Source organism: Camponotus floridanus, unplaced genomic scaffold (genome assembly GCF_003227725.1).
Source record: "Camponotus floridanus strain SB8 unplaced genomic scaffold, Cflo_v7.5 scaffold9, whole genome shotgun sequence".
NCBI lineage: Eukaryota > Metazoa > Arthropoda > Insecta > Hymenoptera > Formicidae > Camponotus > Camponotus floridanus.
The window spans coordinates 2,251,184-2,276,632 of NW_020229860.1; the positions used below are offsets into that span (position 1 = coordinate 2,251,184).

The 25,449-nt window shown below is 28.6% G+C and overlaps 1 protein-coding gene across 1 annotated transcript in view; it reads left to right on the forward strand.

Annotated features, from left to right (window-relative positions):
• LOC105255991 overlaps positions 1–25,449 on the forward strand; it is a 61,955-nt gene that overhangs the window by 26,557 nt on the left and 9,949 nt on the right. The window contains exons 2-5 of the mRNA XM_011265593.3: positions 21,166–21,308; positions 22,897–23,120; positions 24,316–24,542; positions 24,962–25,294. Coding sequence (XP_011263895.2) covers positions 21,166–21,308; positions 22,897–23,120; positions 24,316–24,542; positions 24,962–25,294 — 927 coding nt within the window. The remainder of the gene's footprint in view (positions 1–21,165; positions 21,309–22,896; positions 23,121–24,315; positions 24,543–24,961; positions 25,295–25,449) is intronic.

The following is a 25,449-nucleotide window of genomic DNA, read 5'->3' on the forward strand; positions in this document are numbered from 1 at the left end:
AATACGCGGTGCATACGACGAAAATCAGAAGTTACATTATTTATTAATCGTCGCGATACACCGCGCTCGCGCATTTATATATAACGCTCCCGTGTCACTCGCCTTTGGGATTTATCGTCATTCTTCATGGTTGACGTTTCATTTACATGATAAAGCGGCCTGACGCTGCTGTAACACGGCGATATGCATTGTAAGCTTTTACGTCTGAGTGCAAACCCGAAGTACGCGCGCGCGATGCCTCCCGATAATTGTTACGGCCCTTTTACATCTCTTTCCCCTCGCCCCTCCCGTCCCCGCTTGCCGTTGCTCTCCCGTACAAATTTGCATGTGCGCGCGTGCAACACGCGTCTGTTTCGGACTGAAACGTACGTGTACTTCTCGGTGAATTGTTCTTGAAAACTATCCCCGATTGAGCATAGCCCGACGAAACAAATTTGCCATCGCGCGAAATGCGCACGAGCTTTTAATTGTCCCCATTCCGCCCGACTTATGTAATGATAATATGGCTTAATGACGTTGTTATTTTGGCTGGGATCCAGGAGAATCGTGGATTCGCAAAAATTCGTCTCTTCTCGGGAAAAATCCGCGATGTAAAAATACTATTATTTGAAATTAACCAGAAATATTACATTTTAGTAAAGTCGAGTATCTCTTGATACAACTTGCATAAGTTAGTTACTATCGTACAGTCAAAATCACGAGTTTCACGCTGCGACTTTTATTTCTCCTGCGGAATAAAAGCAAGTTTTCGGAATGTATATGAATTCGTGTCAAGGTTTAAACGTTTATCTGACTTAAAAACGTGATATGTCAAAAAGAAAATCGTTATATTCTTCATTATGCTTTGTTGATGTATCATATTTCTTGCAATTATGAAAATTAAAATAACACAGCACTTGTAAAAGATACGAGTTTCTGCGATCAAGTAAGATTCGACAGGATGAGACATATTTTTTCATCGAGAGACAAAATGAGATAAAAATTATTATATATAATAAAATAAAAAGTAAAAAGAAAAAAAGTTTAATAAAAAACAATAAATAAAAATCTAAAATAAAAAAAATTAATTAAATAATTATGTAAAAGTATGTAGAAGAGAGAGAACAGTCTCGTTTGCACGTTTTCTGACAACGGAATATTCGCCAACTTACGTTCATATAACTTTTCAACCGCGAAGGAACTTTTTGAAGTTTGTTGTGTTGCAACTGCCCATTCGCGGCATAATCATCGTTATCGTGCTTTACGTTATACATCTACTTCTTTCCGTTGAAAAGCAACGAAATTAATTGGATCGTGAGGTGCAATTGTTATTACACCAGTCGCGTTCAAATATCCCAACAAAGGATTTTTTTACCGGCAATGTTCTCCTCGCGAAAACCCATATTCGAAATGAAACTTTATTTTGTCATGTTACAATCGCCGTTATGTGATTTAATTAAATCCCTGCAGTGGGATATATATTGGATTGTGCAAAAGCGCAAGAAGAATGTAAAAAAAAGACAAATATTTCCTCACTGAATTATTTTGTGTCATTTTTCTTTTTGCGAAAAGAGAATGATTTTTTTCTGCTGCGGTAATGTCATCTTTGTTTTATAGTACGCGAATATACTTGATTATAAAAAATTTTAAATACGCGCACAAAAATAAAATATTTTAATGTTTTTATAATTATATCTTTTATGAAGTTGATTTAAACGGATTTTATGGACTTTTAACCTGATAACGTGAGCTTTTCAAAGCTTGTTCTTTCACTAGACATTCAACATCTACATTGTCAAAAGGAATATATTCAAGCTACATAGTTATATTAAACTTTTGTATTGACTTTTTGTGTTAATTAATATTTTTCATTCATATTCATAATGATAATAAATTATGCAATAATAGATATATACCGCGGACTGCAGCTCACTTAATTATTTTATGTTCGGAAATTATCTGATTCGGCTTATCTAATTAAGAATTAGAGGAATTGTGAGAGTTTTTTTTAAACTCGTACAGTTAACGCTAATTGAACGACTTTTATTTAATGATAAAGATATAAAGTCATAAAGATCAGTATCGCGCATCGTCATATTTATAACATTAAACGTATAAACTAGAGAATATCTTATCGCGTAGTCATATTTAACGTAAATATAAAGATAACGCTTTATCTGGACTCTCAAATAATATTTACAAGTAATCGAAAATTTAATCATAATTTTGATTATCTTAAATACTTTCCTCTTTGTTTGCTCTGTGCCTTCTCTTTCATAAGAAACAATGGCGTACCTTACGCCATAATCCGTAACCGACCTACCTGTAATATCTGTCGCCGACGTTTTGTCCTCGAAAGTCTCTGATGGAAAGGTTCTTCGATGTGATATTTAACAAGAAAGAAAGAGTGTCTCTTTCTCTCTCTTTGCCCTTCCTCATTCGGAGGGTAGGTCTCTCTCCCCTGCTTACCGTTAGCTTTTCTTCCAGCACGTCCGCCTCGCTCTAGGGTATCTTTTAAAGGGGATGTACATAAAGAGTAAGAAACTCTTTGACGTTCGCCGACGTCAGGTAATAGAACGTAGTCGCTATAGTCCTATTCGAATTTTAATGCTACAGATATGCGAAAAGTCATTTATTGTATTTTGTAATATTCAACAATATTGGCAAAATTAAATGCGCATTTTGCCATATCTGTGGCATTTGAATTTTTAATATGCATTATTATTATTATTATTATATGTACATATAAATATTATGTTATCTATTCATAAATCGGCATTTTAGAATCTAGAAAAGCGAATAAAAGTGCAATCTCATTTATCTAGGTTATAAGCAAGAAAAAGCGTAAAAAGGAGAATAAAAGAAAAGAGTTAAGTTTATATTGACGAATAAAATGATGGATATCACAAAGAGATTGACGATTGCTGCATACATAATATCTTAATAAGCGGTAAAACAGGCCTCGAAAGTACTATAAATTTGAGATTATAATCGCAAAGCGAGGAGGGAATTTATCGATACAAATTAATTAACCAAAGTTTTTTATTTATCATCACATCTTTTTATAAATTAATTCTCTTATTAGCTTAAAATAAAAGTCACTGTGCATTATATAAGAAAAATTAAAAAAAGATTGAAATATATTGACATTTTTTTACTAAAAATTTTTTATTTTACGAAGCAAGTAAATGTTAGTTTGGCCACACACGTAAATTATCTTCGTATGTACTTTTTCTATTTTTATAAAATTTTTTACACATGATAAAAGTTCTAATTTTATATTATTAAATGCATGAGATTATTTATATATGTAATTGATTAATTTTTTCCTAATTTATTTGTGCGAATTGCCACCTGTTGCCACGCAATAGTAGATGTCGACAGAGATTAATTTCACAATTATTTTAACTTTTCTCTAGCTTTTTGCTTTTTTATAATTATTCAAATGGCAATCCGAGAGTTCTTTTTAACTTTATTCTTCAACGTATATTTTATATTTCGAAATCTGTACAATCGTATTCACTAGTAGAAAAACTGCATATATGCGCACTTTTTCTGTTATTAATTGACAAAAAATCAAAAAAGTTTTTAAATACTAGTCTCGTCATTTGAAACATCTGAATCTGGAGATCGTGTAGATCGGCAAATCATAGTTCTTAAAGCTTCAAAGCACAGTTAAAACTCGCGACCTTTCGCGTGTTGCACGCAAAAGTCACGATACATACGATACATTGCCTTGACAAGCCAAATTAATGCAGCAGAAAAGAAAGAAAGAGAAACAAAAATACCATTGATAGCTTATTTGTGTTTCCTGAACAGTAACTTTGCCACATTTATTTTTATGCACTTTTATTCCGTTTAATATTTATTTTCAAATTTAACTTTTACATATTTTATTTTCAATATTATTCCTATTTTATTGAAAAAATTAAGATATAATCGCAATAATATCTATAATGGCATTCATGGCATTCTACTGGATTTGAAAGTATTATGTTGGCATTGTATTTTTTTAAATATATTTGACTAAAGCATGGATTACTCGATAATGCATTTCCCAGAACTTTGTCAATTTTTCTTTTCGCTTAATAAAAAAAAGCAAGGTTGATAGCGTGATTGAAGTTTTCTTACAAATGGTTTCGAAACGATTCACGTTTAACTATGAAGTACCTATAAAACCTTTCTGTTCGCTTTTCTTCCCGTGATTAAGCGATCATGTTTAATAATGAACTTTTTCGAGATTAACGTGTTATTTGATAACGTGAACGTTATCACATTGCTTTTCTGATAATAAAGTTGGTTGGTATATAATCTTTTGAAAGAATCATATTCTAAAAATATCATTATCAAAAAAGACTACGAAATAGAATATCCGAAAAAAATTTTATACGTTGCACAGGTTTGCTTGTTAGGCAGTTTTGAATTTTTGCATACCAGAGAAAAATAGTTATTAAAAACTAAATTTGGGCTAGTTAAATTACTAGCCCCCAGCTTTTTAAAATTTAATTTTTAATTTATTATTTATTTAATAATTTATTATTATTTATTGTATTTATTTAATAATTTATTATTATTTATTGTATTTATTTAATTAATTTATTATTTATTATTATATTTATTCAATTAATTTATTACTTATTTATTTTATTTTATTTGTATTGATGTCCAGATTGAATTTTCATTCATTTACACATTTTAAATAACAAAGTTATAAGCAAAGTATTTTTAAAACAGCTAATTTTGCACTTAACATATTTTTACAAAATATTTTCTCTTGTACATTGAATTTAGATTGTCGTTTGCATATTTTTAATAACAAAGTTAATTCAAAAAATAATAAAAAATGAACAAAATGGGCAAAATAAATAAAACTGCAAGTTGTATGTTATTAATGTTTTTTAAAAATGTTGCGTAGAGAAATTTAACATTTTATTTTAAAAATTATCTGCATTTTTAGAAAATTAGAAATCTGAAAAAAGTCGAAAAAGTTAAGCTGTTTCAATAAACGGAAATATTTTGTTACACAAGCAGAATGAAACTCTGTTGGCGCACATCTGTTTTTAGAATACCTCGTATACACATGCATTTAACTCACACACATACATTCAATTTGCACACAATCTCATGCGACAAAGAGTACGTGAAGCGTTTGGATTCCGTTATTTTTCACACACTACTTTTGTTTCTGACGTCATACAGCGCATATATTATAGGATTAAGAACCCTGTCCTTATTCTCTTGAAAATAGGCGAACCGCTTCACTGACTCTCCGGCTTTCGTTTCCCCCAAAAAGGGGGGTTAATGGCGTCGCTAAAAGGTCGAAAGTTAAAAGAAGCAAAGAAAGGAGAGAACAGTAAAACAATTTTGTGTAACGTACAGGTGGTTTTCCTACTCATGTAATGTGTCGATTATATTTACCTGCCTTATATTATTTGAAAAGAATAGCATAACCATAATTTTAATTAAAAGTAAACAATTCATATCTAAAAAAAAAAAGGAAAAGCATATATAAAAATAAATTTTTTAAAGCATTTATTTATTTTCAAATTTGCACAAATTCAACTTTTCTCATCTCTCTTTCTAAATTTATTTCTCCTATAACGCGTGCGTAAATGTATCGATTAATTTTTTTATCATGTTAGATTTATTACAGTTAAATAAAATATTTTCGAAAAATACAACGTCAATATTGCAGATATGAAAACTGAACTGAATTAAAACCGAATCGAGTCGCATCTATGAAACAAACAACTTGGGTCATTTTTATTCCGCGAGATAAAAAACCATTAAACATTTTTGCGCGAGAGCGAAACATGGAGGTTTCGACCATCGCGCGTTCCAGTATGTTTCCGATATTACAAGATTATAAACCGGTGAAATAACGGAGCAAACCGGGCAAACGTGGCATAAGCTAAATAAGCGACACGTGCCTTTTTACCCAGAGTCTATCCACCCTTCCTCCCGCAAACATATTTGCTTTCGCGCTGGAATAACACGCCGGCTATTCGGCGAGTCGCCTGTGAATGATGCAGCCATTCGTGTGCGCGGTCACGTGAAAATTTACGCGTAATACGAAGCGCGCTGCGCGATGCACGTGCAAAGTATCACGACTCTCTATGTATGCGAGTACGGTCAGAACAGTTTTTGTCGATGAAGTATTGGTGGAATGGTGCTTTAAACTAACGTACGCCCGCATACAGATGCAGGCATATAAAAATTTAGTCAGACTCTAGTAGAATGCTTTTCCTTCTTTTGTAAATGTCTGCTCGTTCGTAGGATGCAAAGTGCCAGTTCTGCTGTAAAACAGATACTCGTGTGAATAACGTGGCATGGATGCCTCAAAGTTTCACCGTTCTAAATAAATAATTGCTCTTGTCATTTGACTATTAATTTGACAGTTCGATATAGTGATTCAGAATAAACTAATTTTTAGATTTTAGACAAATATCGACTTTTCTGTAATCGATGCTTCTTCAATTTTTAATATCTTTACGATTAAATCATAAAGGAATATTCTAAAATGAGAGAGATAAAGAATTTGTTGCCAAAATTCTGATTACAAAATAAGATACGTTGCTTATAAGCCGAAATAATAACAAAAAAGTATGATAAATAAAAATTAATAATTGATAATTGATATTTTTAAATAACATAATAATTTATATTTTTAAATAATTTTTTATTTTATAATAATTATTTAATTTTTATTCGACTTTTTATATTTTGGCCCAATGTATTTCTGATATCTAAACATTATGTAGAACCGGAAATTCGAGAAACAAGTTTCAAGGAATTTCGACGGAATAAATCGCGAGATTATATAACGCTCGAGAAAGTATTCACGTGCAATTTGGTGCGATAGCGAATTAAAATGCGAAGTGATAACACGTCGCGCCAGCGAATTTAGTTACTCGTTGCCGACATTCGTTCTCAAGTCGGGAACGTAGATAAACTTGCTTCTACCGTGTATTAGGCTTGAAAAAAATCGCATTTTGTCGTGTTCTTATTTAATTGATATCTTCTTTTGATACGAATTTGATATCTTTGAGTTTGTAAGTTAAGAGCTAATTCAAAACTGCACTATTTTCATGACTTTTAAAAATCATACCTGATGATTCAGAATTCTTCTAATTATATAATATTTATGTAATTATTCAATCGGTTTTGATAAAGAACTTGAATATACATATAATATATAATTTTTGTGAATAATTGATAAATGTAAATATTTCAATTTTTAGACAATTAATCTTTTCTTTTTTAATTATATAGATATTTAGATATTTGTATTATAACATCTAGTTAAAGTTTAAACAAAGTCTTGAAAAATCGATGTTATTAAATATTTCTCTAAATTATCTTTCTATAATTCTCTTCCTAAATTATCTCACAATCAATAAAATTCCATGCGTAAAGTGTATTCGAAATTAAATAATCGATAGATAAGTGTGTGTGAACTCAGGCCTAGCTTCGTCATGAGACATTGAAGGGAGAATAATTGCTGCTCGTCACGAATAAGCAGAAGCGACCAATAAGAAGCAGCCCCAATTCATTATCTTAGGCAAAGTACTTCACAGACAGAGAGAAATGATGATTGGAAGAGAGAGAAATGAAGATTAGCGGTAAATATTTAACATAACTAAAAAAGATACAGCAAGAAGCTATTTTTTCATTATTTTATTTATCAGCATAATCTGGTCAACTTATAATTAGTGAAATTGATAAAAGTTAATAAACAATTGATCGAGGCTAATAAACAAGAATTTATGTTCCAATAAGAGAATTTTGTTTTCATCGGAGAAAAGAGCAATTATATTGATTATGATTAATACGATGTTATTTAAATAGTGTATGAGCGGATAAATTTGTATCTCATCGCAATAATTGAAATTTCCTTCGGTTGCTGAATTATTTTCAAATTACGAAAATTGTTTAAAAATAATAACTCGCAATTCTACAAAAGTACTTTTCATTCTCAAATATTAAATGTAAAATATATACATATTTTAGCATTTTATTATCTATTTGTAAGTACAAATGGAAATAAATTCAGTTGAGAGAGGTAAACAAGATATTATAAATTATCAATAATATAAATTAATATCCATTTTAACTGTAAATTTAAATTTATAGTCCCAGCTTATTTTTTATTCCTATAATTAATTTATTTCTATTAATATTAATTAATTAATTATATATAAATTTAAATAAATTTTCAATATTTATTTAAAAAATTTTTCCATATGTATTTATATATTTCCATTTATGTTTATATAATAAATCTTGAAAACTTATTTAATAATAAAAAGTATTGGATTTGGTTTATATAAAAATGAAATATATTGCAATTGAAATAACAATAAACATATTAAATAAAAACAAAAATATATAAAAATGAAATACATTTTTCCGATATTTCTCCGATGTGAGATTACGTTAGCTGCGTATATATATGTGGTAGTAGAAAATATTTTTCTTTTCTTGGATGAATCAAGTACTCTTTCTATCTTTATAAGACGCAGATCCAATACAGTCTCGTTTCAGCGCACAAGGAAAAGCGAACCGAGAAACCGCTGTTATTCTTTCAGAATAAAAGACTAACTTTCAGGCGAAAGAATCGATCTGACTCGTGCGATATGCTATCGAAATTCGAGAGTTGGACGGAAACGCGTGGACCATTCCTATTCTGAAAATAAAGTATATATGTATCGTTCACCTTAGTTCCATTGCTATTCTCGTCCCGGCCGATATTTGATATCGGCATCGACTAAACGCAAATCCGTGTGCATTAGATAAAGTGTATGCACATTTTTTAAATTTTTTCTTATTGAAACAATTATGAAATAGCCGTAAAACAATTTCTGACGCTCTATCGTAAAATAAATGTATAATAGGATAATAAATCTCTAATAAGATAATAAGATAAAATAAAATAAATCTTTAAATATCTCTAATAAATAATAAAATAATAAATCTTTATTTTCGAATGGCTCAAATGTCTGTTATTATAGATATATATTTCGGGATAGAAATGAATTATTTTCAACTTGTTTAAATGTAATATTCTGCCTTAAGAGAAAATATAAATATATTATTAATTTTTTTTAGTCTTTAGAGTCAATTTTCATAGAGTCATAAATAGATGTTCATAAAAATATGATCAAAGTACGAAAAAATTATACTCTATATTTTGAGCTTATTTTTACAAAAATCATCTCTTTTTCGATCATACTATGTTTCTGTAATAATAAAAACAATAATACTGTTTTCGTTTTTTAAATTTTAAACAAATACGAAAAAACGTCTGGCGAGCATCGATTAAATGCTTTGCTATTGATTTACTACGTAATTTAGCCCCGGTGTTCATATTGACGGAAGATCACGAACTTTGAATCCGGCAATCAAGAAGGAAAGGGGAACACGTGGCGAGTTTAATCCTCTTTACTTCCGATTTCACGATGTTACAGACACGAGAGAGAGAGAGAGAGAAAGAGAGAGAGAAGGGTGAGGAGCTCGCGCGTGCGGGCGTCATCGCGCTAATTGGCTGTCAGTATCGCCAGAAAGGAATTTCAAAGCACAAAGCTTTGGACGTATACAACCGCGGAATTCCATGCGAATAATCCACCATCGCCCGGTTGGCTGGTCCATTTTTATTCTCTCGCTCACTCGCTCGTGTGAGCGAGAGAAAGAGAGAGAGAAAGAAGGTGGGAGGGAGGAGGGAAATCGGGAAGGGAGATGGATAAACGCTTGTGCAATAAGCGTCGTGGGGTTTACGTTACCGTCTACGCGTATTTTATTTCGATTTGAAAAAATGCCGATCAAGGGGATCGCAGAAAAACGGCATGGTATTTTACCGTTCTATTTTTCCGGAATTAAGATTTATCTGTTTGTGTAACTTGATGGTAGTTGTACTTGATGGTAGTCGATCCTTTTGTCTTCGATACGAGAAACGCTGTTGCGATAGTATTAAACATTTATGGTTTAACAAATGGACTTGGTTACAAGTTTGTAATTTATAAATAAAAAAAATTATTTAGTGTACAAATCTCTTATTTTCAAGAATATTAAAGATGTCATATCTTTTTCAATATTTTTTTAAATAAATATTTCACATACTATCTATAGCAAAATAAATCTAGATAATTATTTAATATTGCAATATATATATTATTATTTTATACGTATATACACACGCTTTGATTGCAATTTTTTAAATTTTATTATTATTAAAGAAAAAAATCCATATTGAAAACATCCATTATTCATAAAAAGTGGAAAATGGAAATAAAGATGAATGTCTACTACCATCTGCAAGTTTAATGAATAAAAAGTTAAAAAAAATTAGTAACCTGATGGCTTTTAGTCGATATATGACAAATATAACATATACCGATATATACAAATATAAGCAATTCGGGATAAAGAATAGATTATTGAATTGTCTTGAATTTGCCATCGTGATCTGTTGTATCAAGAAAATCGATCTTACGCTTTTTAAAAATCTTAACGTATCAGAGATTCTGCATACAAAAAATACAGATTAAGATTCGTATATGTTAGTGCAATATTTTATTATTATTTGTATTTTATTCCAAGAAATATTGTGAAAAATGATATTATGTATCAAAAAGCAGCAAAACAGAAAGAATTCGAGAAGATTGAGAAAAATATAATCAGTGAATATTTCGAATAAATTCTTCGAATGAATATCTCGCATGCTGATTTCACCAATCCGATGAATCGACTTTTTCCACTAAAGCATACTTATACTTGACTTGGCAGTTTACCAAAGAGTGCGTGACTCTTGCATTGCTTTCATGCTATTTCTCTTTGCGATTGTTTTGTACAAAAGCATGTGTGATGACATAGAAAAATTTCCTTTAATATTTCATCATTATTTTCTATATTGTTCTATATTTTCCAAATTCTCGAATAGATGAGAAGTAATATCTTTGATTCTTAAAAAGAGAGAAATGGCTGCAATATGATGACAGTGGAGTATCATCTACGAACAATAAGTCTTAGTTAGCAATGATTTATTTTTTGTACGAATATTTGTAAATTCTTTCACAATATTGTTGAAATATTAAATCTATTAAAAAGTTATAATTTTTAATTAATTAATTATATAATAATTTTATTAAATAATTATATAGAATTTTATATAAAATTCTGTTGCCCCATGTAAGATACTTGTATATCCATAAAATTTTAAATATTTTTTCTTTAAAATATTAAAATAGAGATAATATTTCCAACCTTCTTTAAAAAAAACAGAAATATATACTCAATATTAATATAATATTAATATTAATATAAAATATCAATATTTATATATAAGAGAATTTATATCAAAGTATTTTGATTATTAATATAATAAAGCAATAATTATTTTCCAATAATATAGTGAGAGTAACTTTTTAATGATTTAATGATTTTTTAATATTTGTTAAAAATGATAAATGTCATAATATTTGAGGTTTTCGCGGCATACATGAATAATTAGGATTGGAATTTTTAATCTCATAAATTCTTTATTTGAATTCAATATTCAGTTCACTTTATCAAAAAGGAACATCATTATCATTAATTATTATAAATATTATTTATTATATTAAAAAATATTTTTGGTTGTCATATGTATATTCTTATGGCAATTAATCACATTATCTCAAGCAATTGATGGATATAAATTTAGAGATTATTTTGAATTTTATTAAGCAAAGAAATTTCACAGATAAGTGTTAAAAACATTAAATCATAAAATTAATTATTCAATGTTTGTTCAACGTATTGTTCAGCATTGTTTAAATCCACTCGAATAGTAACTGTTATTTTCAATACATCGGGAAAATTAGAAATTCATTAACTTCAAAATAATAATTAAATTATAATTTAAACTTTATAAATATCCTCGAATTATTGTTGTATTTCATAATACGATCATATTGCGTTGCATAGTTAATACAGTATTCATGAATAAATCGTAAAAGTAGTTTTAATAATTATATTTATGGCGCGATGTCCAGCTTACCATTTTGTGCATCTCATATTATTTCCTTGTAAAATATCATTGCTATCGAAAATTCTTTAATGATATACTAATGATACTTTAATGATATACTACCGATCGAGAATTAATCGTATACTACTGATCGAGAATAAGATTGCAAAACATGTTGATGACACGCGCCATTTCTTCAACGAGAAACATCAATTCTCCAAATATCATTAACTGCATCCTAAAATAGTAATTTCTTATTAATAATTGAACGTATCGATTGTCGGCTCCGTGTGCGGCTGGATGCTGCTCTAAATTAGAAAACCGATACGACCTGCATTTGATGTTGCTGCACGACTTATTTTTATTTCTAAAAGAGAATTTCTTCTTTTCTCTTTTTTTTCTTTTAAGTCCTTAACGTGAAAAGTTGTTAACTTTATCAAAAATAAAAATTAATAATACATATCTTATTTATATCTGTTTGTATTACTTTCTATTTTATTTGTGTCTCTCAAAGAATTCAGAATTACTGCGTTTTCAATTTTTGATAATTTGTTTCGTAAATTTTTTATAAAATCAATTATATACATGTATATATTTAACGTATAGAAAGACCACAATGATTCGAAAAATATTTACATAAGCAAAATGAAATGTAGTGCAGAGAAATAATTTTCTATCGAATTACATTATTATTGAAATTACATTATTATTGAAATTATAATATTTTAAGGTTGGATTGTTTTTCCTTATAATCATATTTTAACCATTTTTATATTATTTTCTTGATTGTGTGTGATACAGACTAAGTTTACATATTTTATTCTATTTATCTAAACTAAAATAATTTAAAGAATTAGTTTTAGAAAAAACTAAAATATATATAAATGATGAGATATATAAAATGTTTTCTCCTGTATTTTTGCTAATATTCTTTAAATATTAGCAAATGCTTGAAAATATTTATTATATATATATAATAACAAATTTATATGATATATAAGTAATCTATTTATATTAAGTTTTATGTGAGAACATTGCGTTTTTTTTTATTGTAAATGATTTATTGCGTAAAATATTGTTAAAACATTACAGAGAGAGAGAAAGAAAGAGAATTAAATGATATAAAAATAATATACACGTAGATATATAAAAATACATATTAAACAATTATAAAATAATTATTTTTATACAAATTTATTATATAATTGTATTCGATTATTATAGCTTGAAATGATATGCATATATAATAAAACCGAATAATATTCTATGCTAAAAAGAGAAACAGATAAAATAATTGTTAAAAGATAGGAAGTATATAATTGGACTGATGCGATTCTCTTTGCTATTACCTATTGAATGATTCATGCATTCATTGCATATTGAATGATATATTGAATACATAGCCAATTAATAATCACATTATAGGAAACAACAATTCCATTAGCGCTGATAAATTTTACGAAAAGACCTTTTTACAACACATTTAAAACCTGACATTATAATTGTTACAATTTTTACTTAAATATTTATTTGGTGAATATTTGATTATTTATGATAAACAATGCTTATTTAATTTAAAATCTTGAAAAATTAAAAAGAGTTATTTCTGCCCGTATTTTCATTGTAAATGAATGGTAGTATTGAATCTATTATTCAAAGTTAATTAATTTCCATGTTGTCTAAAGAAAATATATGTTTCCATATAAAAAGATTCAATAAAGTTTCTAGATACACAGACTAAATTTATGCAATAAAAACTCGAATGGTGCTATAGATTAAAGGTTAAAGGTTAAAAACGTTTATACATACTTCTAATTAACGCTTCTTTAATTAATTTACAATGAGCATTCAGACAAAAATTTAAAAGATTTTGATTTAATTTGATTTTAATATTAATTTGAGCCAATTAATTTAAATTTTTTAAATTAATTTTTTATAATTAATTTTTATAATTAATTTCTCAGTCGAATTATAACATTGAATATTTAATATTTAAAAACATGAATTATATATATTCTATTATATATAATTTCATGTTTTTAAATATTATATATAATATTTCTAATATATATAATTTAATTATAAAAATTAATTATAAAAAATTAATTAAAAAAAAAATATATATATATAAATATATATATATAACATAGAATAGAACTTATAGAATATAAAGTATAGATAATGTATAGATTATTAATTATTATAATTATCACTAATTATATATACATATACTATTATTATAAATTTATAATGCAACATATTTAAAGATTAAGTAACTTGCTTTATCTCAATATCTGAATTAGTTCTGTAGACTGTTTGTCTAACTTCAATTTCAAATCTTTTGCGAAAAGAACATCTTATTTTATATCATACGTATTGTACGCGTTTATTTTTTCACATCTCGTACAATTGCTTTGAAAAGTAACGGAGAATTGCTATTCTAACGTCTGTTTATCTCAAAAGCTTGGAAAAGATATTATGAAAGAGAGAGAAAAGGAATATTAAAGGAATCTTTCTCCCGCCCCGCGTTCGTAGGATTTGTTACGTGAGAATATAAAACTATTTTCATTGGAAAGAAAACAAAATCGAGGGAAACGAAGTTCGCTTTTCAGAAAAGGCAAGAACCGAGAGCTTCGTCGGAACGCAACACGAAAGTTGCAAATGGTCAAAGTTACGCGGGGCGCAGAATCGGAGGTCTTTCCGTGTAAGTAATCGAGCTTGCAAGTTGTGCTTTGGAATAAAGCTCCAGTCTAACGATCGGCCAGCGTGCGTGCTTGGAAAAGAAATTGTAAGTTTTGCACCTGCTCCTGGAAATTTTTATTACCATTCGGATTACATTTGATTGACTCGTTACAAGTTTTTCCGCACCCTGTACTTAATGTTTCATATAAAGATATATTCAATTAAGATAACTCGTGCCGCGTAAAGATGTAGAAGAAAGGGGCACCAGGGAAATTCTCTTTGTTAATATAAAGTTTCAAGAAATAGCAATGTGATGAAGAATTAAGTTTTCTTATATTTTCTTTATATTTTTAAAGAAATTTAAATTAATTTTGAAAAATCACAGAGTTTTAAATAATTTAGCAAGGAGAACTCATATTAGGTTGGTAATAATAATACACCACGAACAAAAATCTTTTATATGACAGGAGCGAGCAATTCTTTTTGTCATAATATCGTTCAAGCGGATGAAGCCCTCGAGGAATTTCGTGCTACCTCAATGTCAACCTCAAAAGTTATTACGCGGTGGATCCATTTGACCCAGATTCGTAAATCTCTGAAAAGTTGGTCGTGCCATTGAAGACCAATCCATAGATTCGCGAATGAGATCGCTTGATGGATAAATCGATTCTGATAAATGCTGCGAAATTAAGTCTAGGCTGCGCTTGATATTTTCAACGCTTTTGTCACATGATAACGTTAAGCGGATTACGAGCAAAACTTACACATTGCGAAAACGCACAAGGGATTAAAAACTAATATGATCAGCAAAAACTTTTTAAAAAATTAAATAAACTAGAGTGGAATTGCAGTTACCTAAAAATGTCTCGCAATACTTACAAAAAAGTTGCAGTAGAGAGAAATTATATTCAACGAGAAAACTGAAATAAATGTTAACAAAAAATAACAGATGATAGGCCGGTAGATATTTCATAAATAACAGAAATGTTTTAAAAAAACAATACAGAATATTACTTAAATTATTTATATATATTTTTATGCTGAAAAACTTGTTTATTCGAATATAACGACGGCTCTATTAGACTATTGTTACTTTCTTGAATCTAAATTTTGAAATTTCAAATAAAAAAAGTCATAAGTATCGAAATTGTGACTGTGATTTATATGAATTGCACATAGCATGCGGTAAACATTGTAGCTGTGGTTAACATACGTAGAATGAATGTAGAGGTAAATTGCTTTGGGAGAACTTATTGACTTGTATTTCATAATAAAAGCCAGCATTACAATTGATTTGTGACAACATAGCCATTGCTATATTGCACAGGCTAGACATACTGCAACGTTCACCGTAATAATCTCACGTGCTTGCGGCTTAAAAGATTTACGAAAACTTGTTGATATGACTTGTATATGAAGATAAATCTAACCATCAAGGAATTTATATGATTTTAAAAGTGATACATAATAATTAATATTTAATTTTTTAATGCTGTAAATTTAATATTGTAGAATTTTTATTTATTTATTTTAAAGATTTCTTTTAAAGATTAAAATCAAAGAATTTTTCTTTGTCATACACATTTTTATCATGGATTTATTCCATCATTTTACGATGGATGAAACTCTCCAATTTTTTTTTTTTTTTTGCAAAAATTTTGTACATTGGATTAAAGCAACGTCATCGTGTCTCGTGTTGTGTTTACCCTGTACGAGATTTTTCGCTGATCGCGCAAAGATCTTCCTCCCTCCCTCCCTCCCTCTCTCTCTCTCTCTCTCTCTCTCTCTCTCTCTCTCTCTCTCATACACATACACATACATACACATATACCTATTGGAGAATCTTGCGACGCTATATACCGCTCGGTATTCCGGATACACGATACATCAGGCACATTCGCGGGGAATTTGTGGGCGACGTGTCGAGTACGTTCCTGAATATATACGTTGCTAGGAATACCGTCGGCGGTATTCCTGCGAAGCGTCGCGACGTCCCACAACGAGGATGACATTTCTCTCTTTCTCTCTCTCTCTCCTTTTTTCTTTCTCTCTCTTACTGGTAGTCACTGACTTTACAACGAGATTTCGTGTTTATATCCGCAACACATTTTTAATATTAAATACTTGACTGGTTCTCAATCTTATTCGTGCAGTAAGAAAATACGTGAACAACCTTAATTAGATTATTATATACAGACTGATTTTAAAATAATATTCTTCTGTTTTCTCTCTTCTGGATATTTCATAGATATTTTAATAATATTGAAAACAAGAAAAGAAAGATTTATATAAAGGAGTTACATAATTTATACACTTACATAATCATTCTATATTTTTGATTGAACAATATTTTTCTTGAAATAAATTTAAATAAATTTAAATTATAAATTTCCTGAATTAAATTTATATTCCTTAAGGACTCATCTAATATAATGTATTGATTATTAAATATTTCGTGCTTAAAGTCTAATTATTTTGCATAAAGCATTATGATATATTAAACAAAAAATCATCTAGGTATTTCTTAATCTCCATATTTATAGCTTTATTTATAACTTCAATCATCATCGACGCACAATAGCCCATTTGTGAGCTCCAAGGGACAAGAATATCCTTTAAAGATAATATTAGCACAAAATTGAAAAAAGATGCACAATAGCCCATTTGTGAGCTCCAAGGGACAAGAATATCCTTTAAAGATAATATTAGTACAAAATTGAAAAAAGATGCACAATAGCCCATTTGTGAGCTCCAAGGGACAAGAATATCCTTTAAAGATAATATTAGCACAAAATTGAAAAAAGATGCACAATAGCCCATTTGTGAGCTGCAAGGGACAAGAATATCCTTTAAAGATAATATTAGCACAAAATTGAAAAAAAGATTAATTTTACAGGGAAAGTAAAACTAAATTTAGTTTTTTTTTTCCAAAATTTATTATCAATTATAAATCCTTTTCCTTATAAATCCAATTATAAATCCAATTATAAATCCTTATAAATCCAATTATAAATCCTTTTCCTTATAAATCCTTTTAAAATAAATTATAAATTCTTTTCTTGTTTTCAATATTATTGATTTTCCTAGCAATCCTTATGGTAGATGCGCACATCATGAAATATGCCAGAAGTGGGAAAACAGAATAAAATTATATGATATAAAGATTTCGCCGAGATATATAAGAACTTCCATATTTTCTCCATTTCTTTACGGAGAGAATACTTGTTTCAAAGATAGTGAATGTTTGCGAACAAAGGAGAAGCTTTTCCATACCTGATGATAACGTTATAAGGGGATAAATGTAACAGAATATTTTATAACTTTAGTCAATAATTAATAAAGCAAGAGAAATCCTACCAATGTTATTATTGGTATTATTTATTGAATCTACTATAATTAATGAGACAAAACTATATGAATTGTGCAGTTTCTATCTTATTAAAATGGAAACATTTTCAGGAATTTTGGTACCATAGTGTTTTATTTTTAAAATGAACAGATGCTGTACAAATATATAGCTTGATCGTGTTTTTTACATATTGCATATACATGGCATTTGCCAAGCGAAATGCATCATATTGTAATTATAAAAAAACTCTCTCTAATAAAAAAATAAAAACTGACATTTATTCAATTTATTTGCGAATGCTAAATTCATTTTGCTCATCGGATATTTGCTTTTATTATAAAATCTCATCTTGTCTAATATGTTTATAATAGTATATTGGAATAAATCGCATAAATCTCTTTACTGATATATTTTACGCGCAGCTTACGGAACAAACTTTTATCCTGCGGATCAGGTATTGTGGTTCCAAAATATCTAAAGTAAAAAAAACAAAACAAATATCTCGATACATTAAACTTTACATATACATTTCTTTTTTTAACATTAATAGATATATACCTTTTTACGAAATAATTAATAAATATAATTGAAACACTAATTTGAAACGACATTGTCTTTTATTAACGATACAGATATAACACATTGAATTTGCAGATTAAATATTATCATTATAAATAATTATGATTGAGTAATTACTTCTTATGATATAATTAGTTACAACTACAATTAATTTAAAAAAATTAACTTTTCCTTTCGAAATTTTAAGCACATCAGAGGATCTACAAAATTATATGTAATTAGTTTCGTGTCAAATTTTCGATAAGAGAGATGAGTGTTCTTTTGCAATTCAGATTATTTTTTTTTACGATTTTGCACAAACTTTGAACGCAATTGCTTTGAATAATTCGAATAACGTACGATTTTAACTATCAATCACGAAACTACATGGCCCTTAGTAAACATTGTTTGAGGGAATGTCGCTCAAAGTCCTCTGGATAAATGCCAACGCTTGTTACGCGGTCGCGCTTTTTTACTAAAAGAAATAAGCATACAGAGCAGTAGGATTTTTTAACTTTTTTGTTTGCACGAAAACCTTTTTAATTTTTATAAACTGATGAGATGATCGATTTCATGCGTTAAGAATACATAAAAAAAAACTTTTATTTCAAGGTTTTTTAGGACAGTCTTTTTTTTCTCTTGAAAAACTTAAAATTACTTTTTAGTTTTAGTTCAAATTTCTTTAATTTTTCTTTATTTCTTTTTTTAGGCAACTTTCTGTCAACGCTCAAAGTTTTAATTTTCTTTAATTTTCTTAATTTTACAAATCTTTATCATGAAGCTATATACATGTCTATAATATATTAGAGCTTTACTTTGCATCTTACAAAGAAACATAGGAGAATATCAGCAATTGTCATCATCAAGCATATGTCTCTTATTTCAAGCCACCTTATAATATATTCAAAAAATTCATTAAAATCCAAAACAGACATTTCCATATTTTTTTTATTAATAAATGTCTTTGAAAATATTTGCATAAAATATATATTCGAAGAAATTGTGAAATTTCAATAATATTTTTTTACCGTACGCGTATTTTTATTTAACACACGTTTTATCGCCAACATAAAATTGTCGAGTGTGCTAATATATCGATCGTTAGTAAAAGATATCATTTTTCTAGGAACACACAATTTTACAAAGTTATGACATTTAACATTTCTTTTTTTTTCGCGTAGAAGTTTTCTACTTTTTTCTTAATCGAGAATATTTGACATGATTATCTCTTATATATCTTTATCTCTTAACCTTCCTTCGGTTTTTAAAAATCATAATTTAATATATGACCAATAAATTGATTTATTAATATTAATTAACTAAAACTCAGTTTCTTATGTTTCTTATGTTATAAATTTCAATATTAAGTGTATTTTTGTCTTGAATCTCGGTTGATAATATTTAGTAAAGTATCTTAACATAATGAGAAAAACTAGAGTAACATTATATACATAAACATTGAAATATATACATGTTTACAAAGTAAAAAAAAATTCACCCATATTTCAATTTTATAAATTTAATTTGTAAAAGCAAGGGAAAAATAAATGCAAAGGAAATAAAATAGAAATAGAAAGCTACAAGATACATAGAACATTCAGGTAAACATTTAATTAATTAATTACTGAAGGCACAAATATTGATTATTTACTATCTATAAATAGGGAATATCTATATATACAAATACAGTTTGTAATTAGATGGATGAGGAAATATGTTTTCAATCGGAAAAAGTAATCTGTAATTAATAATATTGAAGGATTCAACGTAATATAAAAACGCAACGTCACTGTAATCTCATCTGATGCATCTCTATACCACTGAGAAAAAATCGTTTGATTGTACCAACAAGACCACGTATATGATTGAAGGCATTTTGGTTAAATCAAACAAGAATTTCTAGTTATCATGATAAGACTCGATTTTTTATAACGTTTTTTTAGAACGTTTAATAGATTTTACTATAAGGATTTGGTTAATATTTTCGGGTTGAATCTATAAAATTTCTTGTTGCATTAATTTCTTTGCTTGCCTCTAGGCGGCGAGCCACTCTTAACTTTACTCGCATTCAATATTTTCCATGAAATTTATATAAGGAACTAGTATTAACATTAAATCCAAAGTATATTTTTTTTTCTCTTACGAGCAGTAGTGCCAGAAAGAGTATGCTAGCTCTCTGATTGTGTGTGTTTGAGCTGCATCCTCTTCTTGCATCATTGTTTATCAGTTTAATTTCTAACAAACTGAACTTAAAATAATTTATTTAATAATCTTGAATTTATGCAATAATCGTGTTGGAATTCAGAATATTAAACAGACTTTTGAGATGGAAAAAATTTTAGACAACTTTGTGCTGGTGAGTTTAGTATTATTAACCAGAAAATTTGGTAATTTAACAGAAAGAAATTAATCAGATTCATCTGGTAATTCCTACAAGAATTCTGGTTCGTCCATTTTTCAACAGATATACTGGTTGAATCTGTCAGAATTCTGATTAATGCAACCAGATTTTTTTCTCAGTGTACGATTCTCAATCATTTTCTCATCTTTATTTTTCGATTTCTTTTAATCGAGCGACTTCTTCTGTTTATAGAGCCTCGAGGCGACATTGAGTGACAGCAAGAAGAAGTACAGTGACAAGGTGAGTGCACTTCTGTCAGCGTGGGAGTATGTCACCAATTATATTCCTGCGGCACCGCCCGAGGCCATCCAGTCTGTCATAGAATGGGCTCACAGGTGAGTACAAGTCATTCATCGATTGTTGTATCCATAATTATGCGGCCGACTCTCAATTAATGGCAAATTTGCTTTATGAAGACTTAAGGGAAAGGGGGTTTCAAAATTGATACTTGGAATTTGATATTGCATTTAACATATATCAAAATCATTCTCCTTGTCAAGTTACATCGTCGATATCTTTGAAAAAAACTCATGCGATAAATTATAATTTTTAACAAAGCTATTATTTAAGAAATCCAATCTATTTTAATTGAGAGAAATTGTAAATTAAACTCAATTAATAATTAATAAATGATTTTTATTTTTATTAAATAAATTTAATAAAATAGTTTTAAATATTATGATGAATATATATTAATAAATAATATATATATATATATATATATATATATATATATATATATATTCTGAATATGGAAGAATTCTTGTAACTTTTATAACATTCCTTATTTTTGTTATTTGTATTATCATAATTACTTAACTTTAATATTTATCAAGACTGCTGAGTTTATTTATTATTTTTTTGTTGATTTATTAGCATTGTTATAACATTATAAAATATTCGCATATGACCTATTTAACGAGTAATATGTATACTCGACTTTTTTGTTACTACTGGTTGGAGCTTTTTTCGACACAAAGATAGCACGAAACAAGTTTCGATGTAACAGCGTCATTCTACGACAGATGAACGTGACGGGAGAGAGAAAAAACGAGAGAGGGGGGGTGATAGAGTGAAAAAGAGAGACCAACTGCACTGAAAGTAATGAATCTGCACGTATGTAGTGCCGTCATACAAACGATCCTGGAATTTTGAATAGCAGTGCGACGCAAATTCACGTTAACGTGACATGTATACAACTGAGATATCTTACAGATACTGGATAGTCCGAAAAAGATATGCGAAAACATTAATCTTCGTGAAATTTTAAGTTGCTTCTTCTTTAATGAAGAGCTAATTAGAAAATTATTCGATATTGTTTTTTATGTACGAGTTAAATCCCATAGACATGAATAAATAACGCAATTTTGTTTCTTGATTAATTTAATGGATATTTTATTCTGACGAGCTTTTTATTAATAACTTTATCATTACTAATACAAAAATAAAATATATTATGGAGATTATAATATCTAAAATACTAAATTTTAAAGAGAATCAAAATTTAATTTAGGTATAATAAATTATTATTCTCTTTCTATTTCTCATTAATCAATTTTCAGCATAAATAATTCTAGTTACTAATATAATAGATTATTAATTAGATGAATTAGATATAATAAATTAATTAAATAAATTTAATTAGATAAAATTAGATAAATTAGATATAATAAATTTTAAAAATATTTAAAATTATACTTAAAGTATTAAAAATTGAGAAACATTAAATATATGGCTATTCTGATATCTATCCTATCTATCTATACTCTCCTCTCTTGTCTTTTATCTTAATAAAATTGTAAATAAATTTTCGCAATGTTCAAACGCGGGTGCCTCAAATACAGAAGCAAACAAGTGCGCGCACGTTGCTGCTGTTCTTTTACACATTGCAGCTCGCTCACGTTATTGTTCTCTGTTGTGCAGACATACATTGACATTCGTATTGCGCGGGGAGTGGCCGAAGTTAGCACCAAACGTCGCCAAAACGCACCTCTGCGTAACATTGCAGAGGTGTGTGTCTCAGCTGGGTCAGCAACACCCCGCTGCGTCCAGGTGTTCCACTCTGCTAGCTCTGGTGAACAATCCATGGACAAATCCCATTCTCACCAACATACTTAACGGCCAATCGGATTCCGAACATGAAGAGGGTAAGAAGAGATGAAGTATAATTATTACATTAACCAAAAAAGTCTTCTTATCTTTTCTTTTTCTTTTTTTGCGATGCATGATTCTAAAGTTACTTCATACGAGTACATTTAGCTTTGGTTTCACGCACACATATGTAACTTGAAAATTGATTTTTCAAGGTGTAAAAAAAAAAGTGAAGATTACGGTTGTATATCGCGTTTGATATAAGTTTAAAAATGGAAAAAAATAATTTGACACATTATACTTTATTATTAAAAATTAAAGAGCTAAAAATAGATATATACTTTCTTGCAAAATTTTTTTAATAAGAAGAAATTTTAAAATCTGCAAAATTCTAGTTGAAGTTTTTTATGAAAAAAAATAAAAAGCTCTTTCGAAAATAATAGAAGGTGTCTAAAAGATGACAGAAAGCAATCGATCAAAATAATCAATAAGTGATTTATTAAAGTTTTAATTTTATACACAAAACTTGTTCTTTGAATTTTCTTAAAATGATTAAATAAAACAAAAAAAACTTTCCAAGTCTATATTTTAATGTACATATATCTCATTTTAAATTTAGACAAAAGTATGAACGTTTTTTAATTTGATATTTTGTATACATTATCTCTGTGGGAAAATAAATTAAACACAATATTATATGTGTTCTTTTAATTATAGAATGAAAAGGAAGTTCCTTTTTATTGCATTTAAATATCAAATATTTGACGATGTTATCAAATGTACTTAATATAAGAGGCAAAGAGAGATTGTAACTAATAAATTTAGATTATCCACACACATGAGTTGTAATCATATTAAGTAAGAGATGAGTCATAGAACAGCATGTGGCATGATACATATATGCAGCAGCATATGACAATTGTGCTTGTCTTTAATACATTAAATCTTTAATTATTCTTGTTCAGTAACAAGTCATTTTATTTGTTTAATTATGTTTCTTAATTTCTTTAACTATCTTTAAACTAAAAAAAACACTTTACATTTATTATTGATATAACATTATCAAGAAACTTTTAGCGATTGATTTTTTTCGTGGTGATTATTTTCACTCAATTGCTCGCTATTTGAACGAATACTAAATTGGTCGAATTTAATAAACGAGGATTCAAATCCCTAGTTATTTTTGTGAAAAATTGATACATTGTCACCTACATTCGATTCGTTAAAATGACATGTGTATTGTGGTTTTAGAATTCTGTTGTTCGGAGCCAAGCGAGTTGCTGACGATGAGACTGAAAATGCTCTGCGAGGACCGCTGCGAGGACATAGCGGTGAACCTCGCTGCTGCGTGCGTACGCTCCCTCAGACGAAGCGATCGACTACGATCGCTCTCGGAGTCTCATCACGTCCATTACATGATCGACGTGTACATTGTCCTCTTGTTCAAATTGAAACGCACGCAAGATATTTTCGCTCAAGTAAGTATCGATCGAAATAAATATCCAATTATTCTGCCACAAGTCGCGTTCGATCATTCGTTTAAAATGCAAATCGTCAGAAATCTTCCTGAATTCCTAATTTTCAAACATTCCTAAACCAATTTGAGTCATTTAAAGAAACAATATTGTAACACATCTAGCATTCCCAGAATATCAGAATATGTTGGATTGGATTTCACCATGAAGTCATATCGATTCATTTGCTAAAAGTCATTAAAATATAATCTATATCAAACTAACAATAAATTATAAATACATTAAGACTCAAAAACATTTTCTTAGACCAATTTTGTTTAAAATTATTATATAATGTTTTCGGTAGATTAATGCATTTCTTGGCGATCGAAGAAATGCACGTATGACTTCTTCCTGGAATTTACAACTGCGCTTTGTTACAGTTAAAATTAATGGACCTCAACGACGGGCTTGAATTGGTCCAGAGGCTTAACGGTGAGAAACCAACCAAATATGGGACGACGCGCATATGGAGAAATTCGATAAAGGCCGCGGAATTAGTCGCGCAGTATCTTGTTACTGTCGGGATGATTCGACCGATATCAGAAATCGGTGCAAATATTTTTGAGCAGATCTTAAACTCTTGGGCGCTATCATACGTAAAATTAGGAACGAAGGATGTCGCACCGACTCTGCCCGACATCATTAGAAAATTTATTCAACCCGCGGAAAGTGCTCAACATATTTATATCTTCTGTGCAGTACTTGCAAAACATGTAAGTAAATATTTAATTTAAAAAATTAAAAATTTCAAAAAATATGAAAAATTTATTTTTTTTTATTTTATTAATTATATTTATTAAAAGAATAAAATTATATATTTATAAATTAAACACAGTGTAAAAATTAATAAAATAGAAATTTTTTTTTA